The sequence below is a fragment of the Bombina bombina genome, chromosome 1 (genome assembly GCF_027579735.1).
Source record: "Bombina bombina isolate aBomBom1 chromosome 1, aBomBom1.pri, whole genome shotgun sequence".
Lineage (NCBI taxonomy): Eukaryota > Metazoa > Chordata > Amphibia > Anura > Bombinatoridae > Bombina > Bombina bombina.
The window spans coordinates 548,525,770-548,547,166 of NC_069499.1; the positions used below are offsets into that span (position 1 = coordinate 548,525,770).

General features: G+C 38.7%; 1 protein-coding gene across 5 annotated transcripts in view; it reads right to left on the bottom strand.

The window, feature by feature from the left end:
* Positions 1 to 21,397, bottom strand: part of CDK15 (cyclin dependent kinase 15) — a 657,391-nt gene that overhangs the window by 382,185 nt on the left and 253,809 nt on the right. For all 5 annotated transcript variants that reach the window (XM_053698694.1, XM_053698693.1, XM_053698697.1 and 2 more), the window contains one exon: positions 5,141 to 5,234. In XM_053698694.1, the coding sequence (XP_053554669.1) occupies positions 5,141 to 5,234 (94 nt within the window). The remainder of the gene's footprint in view (positions 1 to 5,140; positions 5,235 to 21,397) is intronic.

Sequence of the window (21,397 nt, forward strand, 5' to 3'; positions counted from 1 at the left end):
CCCTTAACACCGCCGCCATCTATATTAAAATTATTAACCCCTAATGTAAGCCCCTTACACCGCCGCCATCTCTATTAAAATGATTAACCCCTAATTTAATCTACCTACCCTGCCGCCAGCTATATTATCTATATTAACCCTAAGTATATTATAGTTAATATAGGTATTACATTATATATATTAACTATATTAACCCTAATTATATTAGGGTTAATATAGTTAATATAGTTACTATAGTATTTATATTAACTATATTAACTCTATCTAACCCTAACTAAATTTATATTAAATTAATCTAATTCATTTATAAACTAAAATATTCCTATTTAAATCTAAATACTTACCTATAAAATAAACCCTAAGATAGCTACAATATAATTAATAATTACATTGTAGCTATGTTAGGGTTAATATTTATTTTACAGGTAAATTGTTAATTATTTTAACTAGGTATAATAGATATTAAATAGTTATTAACTATTTAATATCTACCTAGTTAAAATAATTACCCAATTACCTGTAAAATAAATCCTAACCTAAGTTATAAATACACCTACACTATCAATAAATTTAATAAATTACAAACATCTATCTAAAAATACAATTAAATTAACTAAACTAAATTACAAAAACAAACAAACACTAAATTACAAAAAATAAAAAAAAGATTACAAGATTTTTAAGCTAATTACACCTATTCTAAGCCCCCTAATAAAATAATAAACCCCCAAAATAAAAAAAATTCCCTGCCCTATTCTAAATTAAACAAATTTCAAAGCTCTTTACCTTACCAGCCCTTAAAAGGGCCTTTTGTGGGGCATGCCCCAAAGAATTCAGCTCTTTTGCATTCAACAAATACAATCCCCCCCCCCCATTACAACCCACCACCCACATACCCCTATTCTAAACCCACCCAAACCCCCCTTAAAAAAGCCTAACACTACCCCCCTGAAGATCTCCCTACCTTGTCTTCACCACACCGGGCCGAACTCCTGATCCGATCCGGGCGATGTCGTCCTCCAAGCGGCAAAGAAGAATTCTTCCTCCGGCGACGTCTTCCTCCAAGCGGCAGCAAAGTCTTCATTCTTCCGGCGGCATCTTCAATCTTCTTTCTTCGCTCCGCCGCCGCGGAGCATCCATCCCGGCCGACTGCTGAACTTGGAATGAGGTACCTTTAAATGACGTCATCCAAGATGGCGTCCGCCGAATTCCGATTGGCTGATAGGATTCTATCAGCCAATCGGAATTAAGTTAAAAAAATCTGATTGGCTGATTGAATCAGCCAATCAGATTCAAGTTCAATCCGATTGGCTGATCCAATCAGCCAATCAGATTGAGCTCGCATTCTATTGGCTGATCGGAACAGCCAATAGAATGCGAGCTCAATCTGATTGGCTGATTGGATCAGCCAATCGGATTGAACTTGAATCTGATTGGCTGATTCAATCAGCCAATCAGATTTTTTTAACTTAATTCCGATTGGCTGATAGAATCCTATCAGCCAATCGGAATTCGGCGGACGCCATCTTGGATGACGTCATTTAAAGGTACCTCATTCCAAGTTCAGCAGTCGGCCGGGAGGGATGCTCCGCGGCGGCGGAGCGAAGAAAGAAGATTGAAGATGCCGCCGGAAGAATGAAGACTTTGCTGCCGCTTGGAGGAAGACGTCGCCGGAGGAAGAATTCTTCTTTGCCGCTTGGAGGACGACATCGCCCGGATCGGATCAGGAGTTCGGCCCGGTGTGGTGAAGACAAGGTAGGGAGATCTTCAGGGGGGTAGTGTTAGGCTTTTTTAAGGGGGGTTTGGGTGGGTTTAGAATAGGGGTATGTGGGTGGTGGGTTGTAATGGGGGGGGGGGATTGTATTTGTTGAATGCAAAAGAGCTGAATTCTTTGGGGCATGCCCCACAAAAGGCCCTTTTAAGGGCTGGTAAGGTAAAGAGCTTTGAAATTTGTTTAATTTAGAATAGGGCAGGGAATTTTTTTTATTTTGGGGGTTTATTATTTTATTAGGGGGCTTAGAATAGGTGTAATTAGCTTAAAAATCTTGTAATCTTTTTTTTATTTTTTGTAATTTAGTGTTTGTTTTTTTTTGTAATTTAGTTTAGTTAATTTAATTGTATTTTTAGATAGATGTTTGTAGTTTATTAAATTTATTGATAGTGTAGGTGTATTTGTAACTTAGGTTAGGATTTATTTTACAGGTAATTGGGTAATTATTTTAACTAGGTAGATATTAAATAGTTAATAACTATTTAATATCTATTATACCTAGTTAAAATAATTAACTATTTACCTGTAAAATAAATATTAACCCTAACATAGCTACAATGTAATTATTAATTATATTGTAGCTATCTTAGGGTTTATTTTATAGGTAAGTATTTAGATTTAAATAGGTATATTTTAGTTTATAAATTAATTAGATTAATTTAATATAAATGTAGTTAGGGTTAGATAGAGTTAATATAGTTAATATAAATACTATAGTAACTATATTAACCCTAATATAATTAGGGTTAATATAGTTAATATATATAATGTAATAACTATATTAACTATAATATACTTAGGGTTAATATAGATAATATAGCTGGCGGCGGGGTAGGTAGATTAAATTAGGGGTTAATCATTTTAATAGAGATGGCGGCGGTGTAAGGGGCTTACATTAGGGGTTAATAATATTAATATAGCTGGCGGCGGTATAGGGGGATTAGATTAGGGGTTAATAATTTTTATATAGCTGGCGGCGGGGTAGGTAGATTAAATTAGGGGTTAATAATTTTTATATAGGTGGCGGCGGTGTAAGGGGTCAGATTACGGGATAGATAAGGTAGATGGCGGCGGTTTTAGGGGCTCACAGTAGGGGGTTAGTTTATGTAGATGGCGGCGGGGTCCGGGAGCGGCGTTTTAGGGGGTAATAACTTTATTAGGGATTTTGGGGGGGGGGGATCGCGGTTGACAGGGAGATAGACATTGCGCATGCGTTAGGTGTTAGGTTTATTTTAGCAGATCGCGGTTGACAGGGAGATAGACATTGCGCATGCGTTAGGTGTTAGGTTTATTTTAGCAGCCAGTTTAGGAAGTTACGGGGCTCCAATAGTCAGCGTAAGGCTTCTTACGGCTGCTTTTTGTGGCGAGGTGAAAATGGAGTAAGTTTTCTCCATTTTCGCCACGTAAGTCCTTACGCTGCATATTGGATACCAAACTGCGCGGGTTTGGTATACCTGCCTATGGCCCAAAAAACTGCGGGCGACGGCAGAAATATACGCGCGTAACTTCTAGCTTACGCCGTATATAGGATACCAAATCCGCGCAATTATTGGCGTCGCCGGCTTTTGCGGGCGACGATTTTTATCGGATCGACCCCTTGGTCTGCAATATACTTTCATTATTTATTTTGTACCCTTGTCCTGTAATTCCATTCTGAAATTGTGAGCTTTTCAGTTCATGTTAGAAATGGAAGTGCAGAACACTGTTTTTTTTTTTGTTTTTTTATGCAATATTTTTTTTATTGTTCAAACCATTTGATTGGTCATACAAACATTGTTTTACTATACAAAGTGGAATGGAGCTCCCTTTTAATTTTTATTCTCAGAATTTTTTTTTAAGTTCAAATGTTTATTAAAAACCAAGGTATTACAGGAAAAAAATAAAAATAAAAATGAAAATAATAGAATATGCAATGGCTTCAGTTTACGTCATATTTGCATTTTACAAGTTTAGAACAATAATTAGTAAAAAGAAATAACAATAAAAGGGGAATGAAAGAGAATCAATGTGTTGTTACAAATGAGATAAAGTGAAATTATCGTCTGCCTGGTATTGTGCAGAACACTGTTTTATTCCACTCTAGTGACCTATTTATAACTGTCCCTAATTGGCCACAGCAGAGAAAGTAACCGAAGTTACAACATAGCAGCTCCCATTGTTTTATATACACTAAAACTTTACATTTATTTTGTCATATATTTAAACAACTAATAAAACTTTAAAAAAACACATGCTTTTCTCAGACTAATCTTTTCTTTGAATGCTTCATTCTATCTAACATTTATTCTATCTAATAAATGTTCTATCTAACATTGATTCAAATAGGGCATGTCATTTTAAACAACTTTCCAATTAGCTTTTAGCACCAATTTTGCTTTGTTCTCTTGGTATTCTTAGTTGAAAGGAGGTTCATATGCTAATCTGAAAGCATTTTGACAGTTTTTCACCACTAGAGGGCATTAGTTCATGTGTTTCACATAGATAACATTGAGCTCATGCACCTGAATTTACAGAGGAGTAAGCTCTGATTGGCTAAAATGCAAGTCTGTCAAATGAACTGAAATAACGGGGCAGTCTACAGAGGCTTAGATACAAGGTAATCACAGAGGTTAAAAGTATATTAATATAACAGTGTTAGTTATGCAAAAGTGGGGAATGGGTAATAAAGGGATTATCTATCTTTTTAAACAACAAAAATTCTGGTATTGGCTTTCATTTTCAATGCAGGTTTATCAAATAATAAACAGTTTCTGGACAGTGGTTGACTCATGTTTAAATATATTTTTACTGAAAACATTTAACAATAATTCTAATGCATTGTTGAATGTACTGTTAACTCCCTTGGGTTAAATAGAATGTTTTAATGTGTTGATCCACAAAGTCAGAGCTCTGGAATATGCCAGCTATTTCCATCAAATTTGGGTCATTCCTAGTTCATCCAAAAATGTAAATGATTAGTAAATCCCATAATTAACATTCCATGGAAACAAAGTTTTCAGTTACAGATAAACCTCATCTCTGATATCAATATATGGTTGGCATAATTTACTGCTTATTAACTTCTGCCAACACAAAGACATAGCACTGATACAAAGTAATACAACTTCTCACTTCACTGTTGTAACAGCACCATTCCCATCATGCTCTAGTCCAGTCAACATTTTTTTTTTGCCCTAGGACCTTTCCTTGGTGTGCTATCGCATTTCATGTGACACCCAGAATATTTTATAGGAATCTAATGGTTCCTTTAATGAAATACAGTAATAAAAAATAAAAAATATATAACAATGCACTATGAAGGAAGAATATACAGTATATCCAAACTTCAACAACAGAGAAATACATTTTAAGAAAGTGATTTACACTTACCGACCAGATCTTTTCAAGCTGTTCAAAAATATCAGTGACACCTGAAAAAGCTGGGTAACCCTGAAGCATTTCTAGAAATATGCATCCTGCACCCCTGTAAGACAAGACAGAGATTAAGCCCTGGTTCCTTGCAGGCATTTACATGAAACTTACTGAAAACATATTGACTTTTTAATTTTAATTAAAAATTGGCAATTTATTGTGTATGAAATAACAGTTGTGAAACAAGCTTATTGCTGCAAGAAGCTGTACACAAATTTCAAAATGTATCCAGCAAGGATGGAGAGGCCTCAACTCAAAAACTATAATGTCCTATTAAGACTTCTGACCAAAGAGTTTAGAACACTAGTGTAGAGTAGGATATCTGACACAGGGGTAGATCATTTTTGACTGTTGTAGAAACTAACACAGGAGGAAACTGATAACCCTCTGCAATACAGACACGATTCATGATTGGCGTGAGTGAAATGGTCCTATTTATATTCAATAAGAGTTGCATTCCTTACCAGTGTCAGAAGCAATGTTTGCCAGTGTTTCATTAAATATTCATTAGGGGCCTGTTTCAGTATTTATATTCACTACTAATCTTAAAAATATTACCAAATGTGAAGTTACCATGGTAAGATTATATGGAATGTAAATTCCAACTGTTCATTGGAAGATTATGTAATTATTATTAGCTTCAGAATAATAGCTCAAGTACAATAAATAAGCTAGGCTAACAATAAATACTAACATACGGTGTAGCTGCCGCCTCATATGAGAGCTTGTAGTCTAGACAGACTTTACTTTGCTTAGCTATTATGGTTGTGCTTGGTGTATTATATTTTTAGGTTCTGCCTTGGGGAATCAGTAGTTCTTAGTTTGAGTTGAGATTTATGTGCCCAACAACCAAAATCCTATGAAAAAAAGATCTGCTTCCTTTTCTGTGACCTCTTGATTACATAGCTTTTCTGTAGAGAATACTGCCATGTATATATATTTAGAGTAGGTGGAGGTTTCAACAGACAGCTATTTGGAATGACAAAATAATGGTAAATGAGCTATTTGTAATCACTTTAATATGCTCCAACAGGTAACATAAATCATTTGTAACACATTAAATGGGAGAATATGTTACAGTACAGGATCCTGATACCAACTAGACTGGTGTAGACTAAATAAATGGTTGGAATCTAACCTCACAATTGCACCTTGATTGTTGGGCTCACGTTTACAAATATAACACATATTTACAAAAGATAACAAAGCCTAATACAGGGAGACACATCTATATCTTAAAGGGACAGTGTACTGTAAAATTGGTTTCCTCTTAATGTGTTGCCAATGACTTGTCATACCAGCTGCAGAGTTTAAAATGTATAGGAAATGGCTCCTTTAATTTTATTGTTATATACAAATTAGTGATTGCCACACTCCAGTCAAATGGGCTGAGCTTGCATGGAGAGCAGGCCTCATTATCTTATCTCTCTAAATATACACACAGTTCCCCATATTATCTACCACTATACAAATACTTGGAGTTCAATTGTATAAATCTCTCTGCTCCGGCAAGATTATCTATCAAATCTCATCAGTAAAGCAAAGTCCATCCAAGAATTTTAATAAAGGAAAATATTAGTTGGGGACTTCCGGTGGGCAGGCGCATCAACAGGACGCAGGGGAAAAGAGCTCCGTGTAAACGGAGGAAAAAAGCAAGTAAATTAACTGCTTTAAGCGCCCCACGGCTCCAATCCTAGGCGTTATCTCCCAAGGTAACCGTCGGACCCTTGATAGAGCACGGAGCAACCATCAAGCTCCACATCGGAGGGACATACGCAATATCGCCGAAGGGCGGACTGCCGCAGCTGCCACCTCTCACTGGGAAGGGAGGAAAAACTTCAACGCTAGTGAGCGAACAGAGACATTGTAAGTGATTGAGACACTAAAGCTGGGTCTGAAGGGACAAGCGACACACATATCCTATAACGATAAGCATTTGGGCGCGAAACCAAGCGCCATTTTGAGCCCAGCTTCTCACTCACCACAGATCCCTCATACAGTAGTTCAGGAATTGTGGCAATTAAAGACATAATAAAGCACTACACAATAACTACCCACTAAAAAAAAAATTTTTTTAGAGACTGCAGGCTAGAAAATAGAAAAGCAAAAAACAAAGCATTTGCAGTTCAACTGAAAGACACAGGACATACAGAACTCTCAACCCCTTACATCACTCGGACAAGGGTAAAACAAGATCTACACTAAAGGGGAGGAAGGGGACAACAGAAAACACAGCAAATAGATTGCAGGGAACTGTGGAGACTGACTAAAACAGCCGCACTATCTGCTCCACTCGCACTGCTCCCCTTTTCTTGAATTTCTCAACTGTGAGACAAGCAGCGAATATGGCACACTAAAAAACAGCCATAATCCCCCCCCCTCCTGAAAACCCTCTGTATCTTCGGAAAATACTGATTTCAGACATATGTTTTGACCCTAGAAAACTTCACTCTTCATTTAGTAGTCCTTGAAACTAGACCTGTTTGCATGCAGAGATATTTTTCGCCATACCATAAGAAAACTGACACAATGTCGTGAAGGCAGAAACAGCCAGATAGGCACAATAAAAACCACATAGAAGCTCCAGAAATAGAACATTCACGAACAGATGCTTCGGATCTCCCTGCACAAGATACACATCCAATAGTATCCCAACTCTCTGCCCTTTTCTTACCCAAGATTGAGCAGCTCCAGACTGGTATGGACACGCTCTCAACAGACTTTAAAGCTTTTTCATCACGTCTCACAAGTGTAGAGCAGAAAGTGGAGGAGAGTGAGGAAAGACACAGAGAAACTTCATCATCTATCACCAACCTCCAAAAACAAAAAAAGATGCTACAAGCCAAGCTGGAAGACTTGGAAAACAGGTCGAGGCGGAACAATATTCGTATAGTTGGAGTTCCAGAATCCATCCCATCAAGGGACTTGATAGAATTTGCAGAAACGATTCTCCCAGGCCTCTTAAAACTCCCAACCACTAGTATACCATGCGTGATTGAAAGGGCCCACAGAATTGGAATGTTGCAGAGAGATAATGTAGAAGACAGAGCCCCAAGACAGATAATGGTGCGTTACCTTAACTACAAGGACAAAATGTCGATGATTAGAGCTTACAGACAAATGCCAAATATCACATTCGAAGAGAAAAAGATATACATCTTTCAAGATTACTCGGCAGAAGTCACGAAGAAAAGGAGAGAATTCTCACCATACTGTAAAGAACTAATAGCTCAAGGAGAGTCAGTGGCGCTGCTATACCCAGCCAAACTAAGGCTGCAAACAATGCAAGGTCCGAAAGTGTTTGAGACTCCACAACACTTACAGATATTTTTGGACCAAGTAAAGAGACCCCTAGGCAACATGCAAAGAGAGAGAAGTGAAGAGGACGCTGAAACTTGAAACAGGAAAGTATTTTAAGACTCTTGGGACAAATGACATCCAAGGCTTAACAGCCTTAACTGACCTAATAGAGGGTTGTTAAGAACTCAAAGTGGTACTACCACGGATTAAATAACCAATCTAGAGACTAGGGGAGGGGGGGGAGGGCTAGTGGGATAAGTTCATTTATACAGTTATTCAATTGTTCAGTGTTTTTGTTATCTTGTTTATTTAGTTGCTAACTTGTTGTATCTGTATTATTGTTCCACAAAGGAGATCTAACTTCCTGCCTACATACTATAACTCACCAATACAGCTAAAAATTGATAGTCATCTAACTGTGAATTCTACTTGCAGAGCCAGGGTAAAGGAAATTGATCGGAATCCAGGCATTTTGGTAAGACTGTACTCTCTCCCTCTACCAACCAGCAGTAAGTGAGAACACCACAAGTCACAATCACAAACATAAATTACTACTGAATTGACTAGCTTGCATATACCTAGAGATACAAAACATGAAAATTGTGTCATGGAATGTGGGGGGTATCACATCCCCTATAAAGAGAAAGGCCATACTAAAATACCTTAGAAATCAGAAAGCTGACATTGCTATCCTTGAAGAAACCCACTTATCAAACATCGAACACCAAAAACTGAGACAGGGGTGGGTAGGGGAGGTGATCCATACCACATATGAGGCAAAGCGAGCAAGAGGAGTTGCTATCCTTTTTAGGAAAAACTTTGAATATACTATTGACAAACAACAAGTAGACACGGAAGGGAGGTACCTACTCATTAAAGTACAGTGTGAAAAAAAAACCTTAACTATTGGGGGGGTATATGGCCCACACACTAACAAAAAAGAATTTTGGGGAGACTTAAGCAGCAAAATAACATAATTTATGTAAGAACTTACCTGATAAATTCATTTCTTTCATATTAGCAAGAGTCCATGAGCTAGTGACGTATGGGATATACATTCCTACCAGGAGGGGCAAAGTTTCCCAAACCTTAAAATGCCTATAAATACACCCCTCACCACACCCACAATTCAGTTTAACGAATAGCCAAGAAGTGGGGTGATAAGAAAAAAGTGCGAAAGCATATAAAATAAGGAATTGGAATAATTGTGCTTTATACAAAAAAATCATAACCACCACAAAAAAGGGCGGGCCTCATGGACTCTTGCTAATATGAAAGAAATGAATTTATCAGGTAAGTTCTTACATAAATTATGTTTTCTTTCATGTAATTAGCAAGAGTCCATGAGCTAGTGACGTATGGGATAATGACTACCCAAGATGTGGATCTTTCCACACAAGAGTCACTAGAGAGGGAGGGATAAAATAAAGACAGCCAATTCCTGCTGAAAATAATCCACACCCAAAATAAAGTTTAATGAAAAACATAAGCAGAAGATTCAAACTGAAACCGCTGCCTGAAGTACTTTTCTACCAAAAACTGCTGCAGAAGAAGAAAATACAACAAAATGGTAGAATTTGGTAAAAGTATGCAAAGAGGACCAAGTTGCCGCTTTGCAAATCTGATCAACCGAAGCTTCATTCCTAAACGCCCAGGAAGTAGAAACTGACCTAGTAGAATGAGCTGTAATCCTATGAGGCGGAGTCTTACCCGACTCAACATAGGCAAGATGAATTAAAGATTTCAACCAAGATGCCAAAGAAATGGCAGAAGTTTTCTGGCCTTTCAAAAACCGGAAAAGATAACAAATAAACTAGAAGTCTTTCGGAAAGACTTAGTAGCTTCAACATAATATTTCAAAGCTCTAATAACATCCAAAGAATGCAACGATTTCTCCTTAGAATTCTTAGGATTAGGACATAATGAAGGAACCACAATGTCTCTACTAATGTTGTTGGAATTCACAACTTAGGTAAAAATTCAAAAGAAGTTCGCAACACCGCCTTATCCTGATGAAAAATCAGAAAAGGAGACTCACAAGAAAGAGCAGATAATTCAGAAACTCTTCTGGCAGAAGAGATGGCCAAAAGGAACAAAACTTTCCAAGAAAGTAATTTAATATCCAATGAATGCATAGGTTCAAATGGAGGAGCTTGAAGAGCCCCCAGAACCAAATTCAAACTCCAAGGAGGAGAAATTGACTTAATGACAGGCTTTATACGAACCAAAGCTTGTACAAAACAATGAACATCAGGAAGAATAGCAATCTTTCTGTGAAAAAGAACAGAAAGAGCAGAGATTTGACCTTTCAAGGAACTTGCGGACAAACCCTTATCTAAACCATCCTGAAGAAACTGTAATATTCTCGGTATTCTAAAAGAATGCCAAGAAAAATGATGAGAAAGACACCAAGAAATATAAGTCTTCCAGACTCTATAATATATCTCTCTGGATACAGATTTACGAGCCTGTAACATAGTATTAATCACAGAGTCAGAGAAACCTCTTGACCAAGAATCAAGCGTTCAATCTCCATACCTTTAAATATAAGGATTTCAGATCCTGATGGAAAAAAGGACCTTGAGACAAAAGGTCTGGTCTTAACGGAAGAGTCCACGGTTGGCAAGAGGCCATCCGGACAAGATCCGCATACCAAAACCTGTGAGGCCATGCTACCAGCAGAACAAACGAGCATTCCTTCAGAATCTTGGAGATTACTCTTGGAAGAAGAACTAGAGGCGGAAATATATAGGCAGGATGATACTTCCAAGGAAGTGATAATGCATCCACTGCCTCCGCCTGAGGATCCCGGGATCTGGACAGATACCTGGGAAGTTTGTTTAGATGAGAAGCCATCAGATCTATTTCTGGAAGTACCCACATTTGAACAATCTGAAGAAATACCTCTGGGTGAAGAGACCATTCGCCCGGATGCAACGTTTGGCGACTGAGATAATCCGCTTTCCAATTGTCCATACCTGGGATATGAACCGCAGAGATTAGACAGGAGCTGGATTCCGCCCAAACCAAAATTCGAGATACTTCTTTCATAGCCAGAGGACTGTGAGTCCCTCCTTGATGATTGATGTATGCCACAGTTGTGACATTGTCTATCTGAAAACAAATGAACAACTCTCTCTTCAGAAGAGGCCAAGACTGAAGAGCTCTGAAAATTGCACGGAGCTCCAAAATATTGATCGGAAATCTCACCTCCTGAGATTCCCAAACCCCTTGTGCCGTCAGATACCCCCACACAGCTCCCCAACCTGTAAGACTTGCATCTGTTGAGATTATAGTCCAGGTCGGAAGAACAAAGAAGCCCCCTGAACTAAACGATGGTGATCTGTCCACCATGTCAGAGAGTGTCGTAAAATCGGTTTAAAGATATTAATTGAGATATCTTTGAGTAATCCCTGCACCATTGGTTCAGCATACAGAGCTAAAGAGGTCGCATGTGAAAACGAGCAAAGGAGATCGCATCTGATGCGGCAGTCCTAAGACCCAACATTTCCATGCATAAGGCTACCATAGGGAATGATTGTGACTGAAGGTTTTGACAAGCTGATATCAATGTTAAACTTCTCTTGTCTGACAAGGACAGAGTCATAGACACTGAATTTATCTAGAAACCTAAAAAGGTTACCCTTGCCTGAGGAATCAATGAACTGATTGGTAAATTGATCCTCCAACCATGAACTTGAAGAAACAACACAAGTCGATTCGTATGAGATTCTTCGAAAATGAGAAGACTGAGCAAGTACCAAGATATCGTCCAAATAAGGAAATACCAAAACCCTATTCTCTGATTACAGAAAGAAGGGCACCGAGAACCTTTGAAAAAAATTCTTGGAACTGAGGCTAGGCCAAACGGTAGAGCCACAAAACTGGTAATGCTTGTCTAAAAAGAGAATCTCAGACACTAAAAGTGACCTGGATGAATCGGAATATGCAGATACACATCCTGTAAATCTATTGTAGACATATAATGCCCTTGCTAAACAAAAGGCAGGATAGTCCTACAGTAAACATCTTGAATGTTGGTATCCTAACATAACGATTCAATATTGATAGATCCGGAACTGGTCTGAAGGAATTGACCTTCTTTGGTACAATGAAGAGATAAAATAAAACCCCAGCCCCTGTTCCAGAACTGGAACTGGCATAAATACTCCAGCCAACTCTAGATCTGAGACACATTTCAGAAATGCTGAGCCTTTGCTGTGTTAACTGGGACACGGGAAAGAAAAGAATCTCTTAGCAGGAGGCCTTAACTTGAAGCCAATTCTGTACCTTTCTGAAATAATGTTTCTGAAACCAGAGATTAAGAACGGAATTGATCCAAATTTCTTTGAAGAAAACGTAATCTGCCCCATACCAGCTGAGCTGGAATAAGGGCCGCACCTTCATAGGTACTTAGGAGCTGGCTATAGGTTTCTATAAGGCTTGGATATATTCCAAACTGGAAATAGTTTCCAAACTGATACCGCTCCTGAGGATGAAGGATCAGGCTTTTGTTCCTTGTTGTGAGGAAAGGAACGAAAATGATTATTTACCCTGGAAAGAAAGGGAAAGCAAAGTTGACTTATAAGACATGTCAGCATTCCAAGTTTAATCCATAAAGCTTTTCTAGCTAAAATAGCTAGAGACATATACCTGACATCAACTCAAATGATATCAAAAGATGGTATCACCAATAAAATTATTAGCATGTTATAGAATAATAATAATGCTATAAAATTATGATCTGTTACTTGTTGCGCTAAAGCTTCTAACCAAAAAGTTGAAGCTGCAGCAACATCCGCTAAAAATATAGCAGGTCTAAGAAGATTACCTGAACATAAGTAAGCTTTTCTTAGAAAGGATTCAATTTTCCTATCTAAAGGATCCTTAAATGAAGTACTATCTGCCGTAGGAATAGTAGTACATTAGCAGGAGTAGAGACAGCCCCATAACCTTAGGGATTTTTGTCCCAAAAAACTCTAATCTGTCAGATGGCACAGGATATAATTTGCTTAAACGTCTAGAAGGAGTAAATAAATTACCCAAATTATTCCATTCCCTGGAAATTACTTCAAAAATAGTATCAGGGAGATAAAACACTTCTGGAATAACTACAGGAGATTTAAAAACCTTATTTAAACGTTTACATTTAGTATCAAGAGGACCAGAATCCTCTATTTCTAATGCAAATAACACTTCTTTAAGTAAAGAACGAATAAATTCCATCTTGAACAAATACAAAGATTTATCAGCATCAACCTCTGAGACAGAAACCTCTGAACCAGAAGAACCATTATCAGTATCAGAATGATGATGTTCATTTAAAAATTCATCTAAAAAAAGAGAAGTTTTAAAAGACTTTTATGTATACTAGAAGGAGAAATAACAGACATAGCCTTCTTAATGGATTTAAAAAATAAAATCTCTTATGTTATCAGGAACACTCTGAAAATTAGATGTTGACGGAACAGCAACAGGTAATGTAACAGTACTAAAGGAAATTTTATCTGCATTAATAAGTTTGACATGACATGCAATACAAATAACAGCTGGAGAAACAGATACCAAAAGTTTATAGCAGATACACTTAGCTTGGTAGCTCCAGCACTGTGCAGTGATTTTCCTGAAGTATCTTCTGACTCAGTTGCAACGTGGAACATCTTGCAATATGTAAAAGAAAAAAACAACATATAAAGCAAAATTGATCAAATTCCTTAAATGACAGTTTCAGGAATGGGAAAAAAAAAATGCCAGTGAACAAGCTTCTAGCAACCAGAAGCAATAAATAATGAGACTTAAATAATGTGGAGACAAAAATGACGCCCATATTTTTTAGCGCCAAAAAAGACGCCCACATTATTTGGCGCCTAAATGCTTTCTGGCGCCAAAAATGACGCCACGTCCGGAACACCGACATTTTTGGCGCAAAATAACGTAAAAAAATGACGCAACTTCCGGCGACACGTATGACGCCGGAAACGGAAATAGAATTTTTTGCTCCAAAAAAGTCCGCGCCAAGAATGACGCAATAAAATGAAGCATTTTCAGCCCCCGCGAGCCTAACAGACCACAGGGAAAAAGTCAAATTTTAAGGTAAGAAAAATGTTAAATTAAAATGCATTATCCCAAATATGAAACTGACTGTCTGAAAATAAGGAAAGTTGAACATTCTGAGTCAAGGCAAATAAATGTTTGAATACATATATTTAGAACTTTATAAACAAAGTGCCCAACCATAGCTAGGAGTGTCACAGAAAATAAGACTTACTTACCCCAGGACACTCATCTACATATAGCAGATAGCCAAACCAGTACTGAAACGAGAATCAGCAGAGGTAATGGTATATATAAGAGTATATCGTCGATCTGAAAAGGGAGGTAAGAGATGAATCTCTACGACCGATAACAGAGAACCTATGAAATAGACCCCGTAGAAGGAGATCACTGCATTCAAATAGGCAATACTCTCCTCACATCCCTCTGACATTCACTGCACGCTGAGAGGAAAACCGGGCTCCAACTTGCTGCGGAGCGCATATCAACGTAGAATCTAGCACAAACTTACTTCACCACCTCCATCGGAGGCAAAGTTTGTAAAACTGAATTGTGGGTGTGGTGAGGGGTGTATTTATAGGCATTTTAAGGTTTGGGAAACTTTGCCCCTCCTGGTAGGAATGTATATCCCATACGTCACTAGCTCATGGACTCTTGCTAATTACATGAAAGAAATTACAATTTGCAGACAACCAATTGATTTTAGGTGGCGACTACAACATAGTCCCGCAGACCGCAGCAGACAGGTTCAGAGACCCCACATCCAACATCATGCAGACCACTAATTTACGCAACACTAGAAGGGAATCCCTCATCCTATCTAAATTCCGAAACTCATTAGCACTAGCAGATATATGGAGAGACAAACACCCAGAAGAGAGAAACTACACCTGCTCGACCCCAGCTAAGAACACACTTTCAAGGATAGATTTGTTTTTGACAACCTACTCACTGGGACCCAGCATCACCGACGTAAACATTGACGTTCCCACAATCTCAGACCATGCACCTATCAGTCTCAAACTTAACCTGGTACCACGAAGGGAGGGACCCTGTAGATGGTTCTTCCCGAAATATCTCTATGGGGATGTTAACTTCAAAAATACACTGGTAGGGGAGTGGAGAACATATACGAATTTAAACAATGCACATAAAGATCACATCCAATTGTTTTGGGAGACAAGCAAAGCAGTCATGAGGGGAGTAATAACCTCGTACGCGGCAGGCAAATTAAAAAAGATGAGAGTAAGAACGGAGCTATTGCTTAGAAGAGTGTTAAGTGCCAGAAATAAATACTTGCGTAATCCTACCACCACCACTAAACACAATTACATAACAGCAAAAGCTGAGAGAGACACAGCACTCAACCAAGACACAAGGAGGGGAATGACAGCGATGCAAGCAAAATTCTACAGATTTGGAGACAAAACGGGAAAGTTCCTAGCTAGACTTACCAAACCCAACAGATATATCAATGCCATTAGAGGAGGAGACACAATACATACAACCACACCGAGCATACAGGCAACTTTCAATAAGTACTATCAAACACTATACAGGGGAACTGAAGTAGACAAGCAAAAACAGGACCTATTCTGGGAATCCATATCCAACCCATGTATATCAGAAGAACACTTAAATCTTTTGAATTCAACAATATCAGAGACAGAGACCTTGAGAGCTATAAACACTCTTTCACTTGACAAAACCCCTGGACCTGACGGACTACCCGGGGAATATTATAAATTGCTGGGAGTGAATGTGACGCCAACTTTAACCGCACTTTATAACAGAATTATGACAGGTACAATTACCCCAAATGACCGTTTCACAGAAGCTAATGTTAGCATTATTCCCAAAGCGAATAGAGATCCACTCCTACCTCAATCTTACCGCCCTATATCGTTAATGAATCAGGACTATAAATTACTGACAAAAATTCTAGCAGACAGACTGGCAATAGCCTTACCCACTCTAATACACACGGACCAGACGGGCTTCGTAAAGGGACGCTCGTCAGTTTTAAACCTCAGAAAACTCCAATTCATTCTAACACACTTCTGGAACAAGAGAGTGGAGAGGGGACCCAGGCAGCGTGTGCGCTGTTAGTGGACGCGGAAAAGGTCTTTGACATGGTCCTATGGGATCATCTTTACTACACACTGCACAAATTTGGTATCACAGGTCTTTTCGCGCACACGGTCAGGGCACTTTACGCTAACCCTAAGGCATCCATACTAATCAATGGGATCCCCTCTCCCCCCTTCCAACTGGGCAGGGGAACCAGACAGGGGTGCCCACTTTCACCCCTGCTTTTTGATCTGGCGATCGAGCCCCTGGCCATAAAAATAAGGACAGAAACAGAAGGGTTGTGGGTGGGAGAAGTAAAGTGTCACCTGTCGCTTTTTGCTGATGACATGATACTCTACATCCAGAACCCGAAAGAAAACATTTCACAAATAATGCAAATCATACACCAATTTGGCCTTGTTTTGGGTTACAAGATAAACATGGACAAATCGGAACTGATCTGGTTGAACAAGCAGTCCACACACATAGACCTACCATTTAGCTTCAAACACGTCACAGACTCCTTCACATACTTGGGAATTAAACTCTCGATAGACCCCAAAAAATGGTATCAACTGAACTATCACCCCCTAATTAAGGATATACAAGAGATGTTACTTAGATGGGGTAAATTACCTGTCTCGATGGCGGGAAGGATAGCTTTAATTAAAATTATTATATTTCCAAAGCTTCTTTATCTGTTCCAAATGATACCGGAAAATATACATAAGACTGACCTAATTCAGCTAAACAAAACATGCCTTTCCTTTGTGTGGGCAAAGAAAAAACATAAAATACAAGCTTCCAGGATGATGGCAGAGATTGGTTCAGGGGGATTTGCGCTTCCCAACTTCGAGGCATATTGTGGGGCAGCCCAAATTAAATACATACTAGATTGGCTAACTGGGACCCAACATTTTACACTACCGGCACTAGAAACACAACCAATATCTCCTTGGTCATTACAAGCTATCCCACACATGTCGCCAAACCAAATCACCAAACTCCTAAATGAATACCCTATGCTACTTCAACCTCTTCGAGCCTGGTGGAAAATGTGTAAGAAACTCCAGTTTAACCACAGATACACAAGATATCTCCCATTAAGTGGAAATCCAGAATTCCCAGCGGGAATAGACACTGGAGTATTCATCACATGGAAAACTAGAGGATTAGCCTCGGTCTCCCAGTTCATAAATACCTTGGATATGACGATTAAACCTTTCCAAGAATTACAAACGCAATATAACCTGCCACACAGACATCACTTTGCATACTTACAGGCAAGACATTACATTAAAGACTTACTCAAACATGACGAATTACGGAATCAAAATCTGGGAACTAATAGATTAATACACAGAAAAGTACAGGGAGAAACATCCATTTCCCACACATACAAACTCTACATGCAACAGACCAACGATTCAGCAATGAAACACATTGGTGACATATGGTCGGCTATATTGAACACAGACATCTCAGCAGATATAGTAAAACGAAGCATACAGAAAGTGAGAAAGGCTACGCTATCGGTGGTAAACAGAGAGTCACACACTAGACTTATACACAACGCGTACATACCCCCGAGGATTTATAAAAAATGGAGACCAAACTCAGAAGGAACCTGTCAAAAGTGTAGAGCACCAGAGGCAGACATAATCCATATGATGTGGAGCTGTCCAAAGATTAACAGATTTTGGGCGATGGTGGAGCATTGGCTACAATCAGCCTTCAAGATATCCATAAACATTTCCCCCGCCATGGTAGTATTTTTACATACCCCAACACCACACTCAGGGAGCACAGGAAAATTGACTAGCAATGTAATTTTACAAGCCAGGAAACTGATCTTCAAGGGATGGTTGGGTGGTAAAGCCCCCACGATCCCGCAACTCAAAGCAAGTATGCAGAGCCAACTAACAGTGGAGGCCGTAGATGCAATGACAGATGTGCAGAGTAGAACTAAACCCTTTATTCGGAAATGGGAACCATACATTCGACATTTCCATGCAAACACGTATCTTGTATCCTCTTAGGAACACTGAATTCTTACTAGGAGAGCGTCTCAAAGGAAACTGGGAATTTCTCTATAATGAGAGAAACAGAAACCAAAGGAACATAACATAATATACACATTAACAAATAGTCAGTTGATCTTGCTGGAGAGGGAGAGAGGAGGTAATCTGGAGGGTAACTTTAAATGTGAGAGGGTGAGACTGCTGCGGGGGGTGGAAAATTGAGGAGAGATAATGGAAGAGGAAGAAAAAAAAAAAAAAAAGGGGGTTCTGTAAAATTAACCTTCAAGTTGATCTAAACATACTGTAATGAAGTCAAACTTGACACTGTATCTGTAAAATATTGGTTGATTTATGGTAACCTCTGAAGAATAAATAAAGTTTATAAAAAAAAAGGAAAATATTAGCTTGAGAGCGGTTTGCCTAGTTACGCATGATTCTGGATGTGAGGGAGAGACACATACATTGCAATATAATGCTGATAATAATCCCCCAAAGATGTTGCATGGTTTATCCCCATGCCGGCAAGTTTTTTGATCATCAGGTGGTTAGAGAGAACCTATACTTAGGGGCCTAACAATTTGCCGGTCTACACCGACACTCACAGGGACTTCCATCGTTTAATTCTATAAAAGAAGGGGTGAGTGGCAAGATGTCTCCCATGAAAATAATGAGTTTGTAATGAATGACAAAGTACACAGGGAGAACCCGGAGTATGTTTACACTTTAATATTACGCGGCCGCCTAATACAAACCAAATTACTGTTTTCCATCCACTATACTTTAAAATCACTGTTATTTTCATATTTATAGTATTTCCTTTTAGTGTAATTAGTGTTTTGAGTATTTTGATAAAAGTTTGCCACCTTTTAATTTGTGAGAAAAAACTGTGAGATCTGTATGGCAGAAATGTTTAGAGAATTGTTCTTGGACTTGAGAGAATTTCATATATACACATGAAACGCCCATGTTTAGCCCATTTTACATAAAAAAACAATTACGCTTTGAATTTTGTACAAATTTCTATATGTTCTTTGTATATCCAGTGTACTTAAATTACGATTTATGCTGTGCATATTTAATATGATTTATTCCTGTGTAATTTACATACAAATTTAAAAATTTTGATAAAAACAAAATTTATGCTTACCTGATAAATGTCTTTCTTTCTTGACACGATGAGTCCATGAATCATCTAATTATTATTGGGATATATCACTCCTGCCCAGCAGGAGGCGGCAAAGAGCACCACAGCAAAGCTGTTAAATATCACCTCCACTCCCTCCCACCCCAGTCATTCAACCGAAGTAAATGAGTCCACTGGAAGAGGAAGTGGAAGAATTTCCCTTGAAATTTTGAAAGGAACGAAAATTACTCTGACGTCCCTTTTGTTTATTTCTCTTATCCTGAGTGAGAAAATGACCCTTTCCTCCCGTAATGTCAGAAATAATCGACATCAAACCCGGTCCAAACAAGGTTTCCCTTGTAAGGAATCGCCAAAAGTTTAGACTTAGATGACACATCCGTAGACTTTTTTTAACCATAAAGATTTTAACCATAAAGCTCTGTGGGCTAGCACAGCAAAACCTGAAATCTTTGCTCCCAGCTTAATAACCTGTAGGGAAGCAACCGTAATAAAGGAATTGGCCAAATTAAGAGCCTTTATCCTATCCTGGATCTCTTCAAGGGGAGTGTCTGTCCTAATAGAATCAGCATCAAACCAGTATGCCGCCGCACTAGTGACGGTAGCAATGCACACTGCAGGTTGCCATTGTAAACCCTGGTGTACATACATCTTCTTGAGTAACCCCTCTAATTGTTTGTCCATAGGATCCTTAAAGGCACAACTATCCTCTAGGGGAATAGTAGTTCTCTTAGCCAGAGTGGAAATTGCCCCTTCCACCTTGGGTACTGTCTGCCAAGACTCCTTGTCTCTCCCATTCCTTAGCAATGATCTCAGTAGCTCTATCTGGTACAGGAAAAACCTTCACCATGGAAGGTACATCAAAATATTTGTTTAGCTTACTGCATTTCTTAGGATTAACTACGACCGTGGTATCGCTGTCGTCCAATGTAGCTAAAACCTCCTTGAGTAACAGGAGGAGGTGTTCTAGCTTAAACCTGAAAGATACAACTTCAGTATCAGCAGGAGGAATTACACTGTCAGAATCTGAGATTTCACCCTCAGATGCTACCGAAGCATCCTCCCTCCTCAGGCTTCTGGGAAGGGGCATTCGAAATAGCAACAACTGCATCAGTAACCTCGCTTACTGAATGTTTATTTTTCCTCTTGCACATTCCCTGCAGCATGGGAAAAGCAGACAACGCATCAGAAACTGCAGAGGACATAAGGGAAGCGATGTCTTGCAACGTATCTCCAGGAGGAGTTTAAGAGGAAGCGCAGGGCACTGCTTGTGTGGGCGGTAAACGTTTGGACGCTTGAGGAGAAAGCTGCGGCATATACTGAACATTGTCATTAGACTCCTGAACAGCATCCGCCTTAGAAAATGTTGGCTCAAAAAAAAGTCTATCCCTATAATTTAAAGTTCTCTCAATACACGAGGAACAGAAAGGGATTGGTGGTTCCACATTGGCATCAAAACATAAAGAACAAGTGACATTTTGCAGGGCCTCTTGGTCCATTCTGACTCACAATGGATCAAATTATCAAATTAAAACTTACATTTTTAAGAAAAATTAAAACTTTCTTTAAAATGTAAAGGTAATTTTTTTACTTTTCTATGCAGAGAGGACTAAATAGCTACGCAAATAC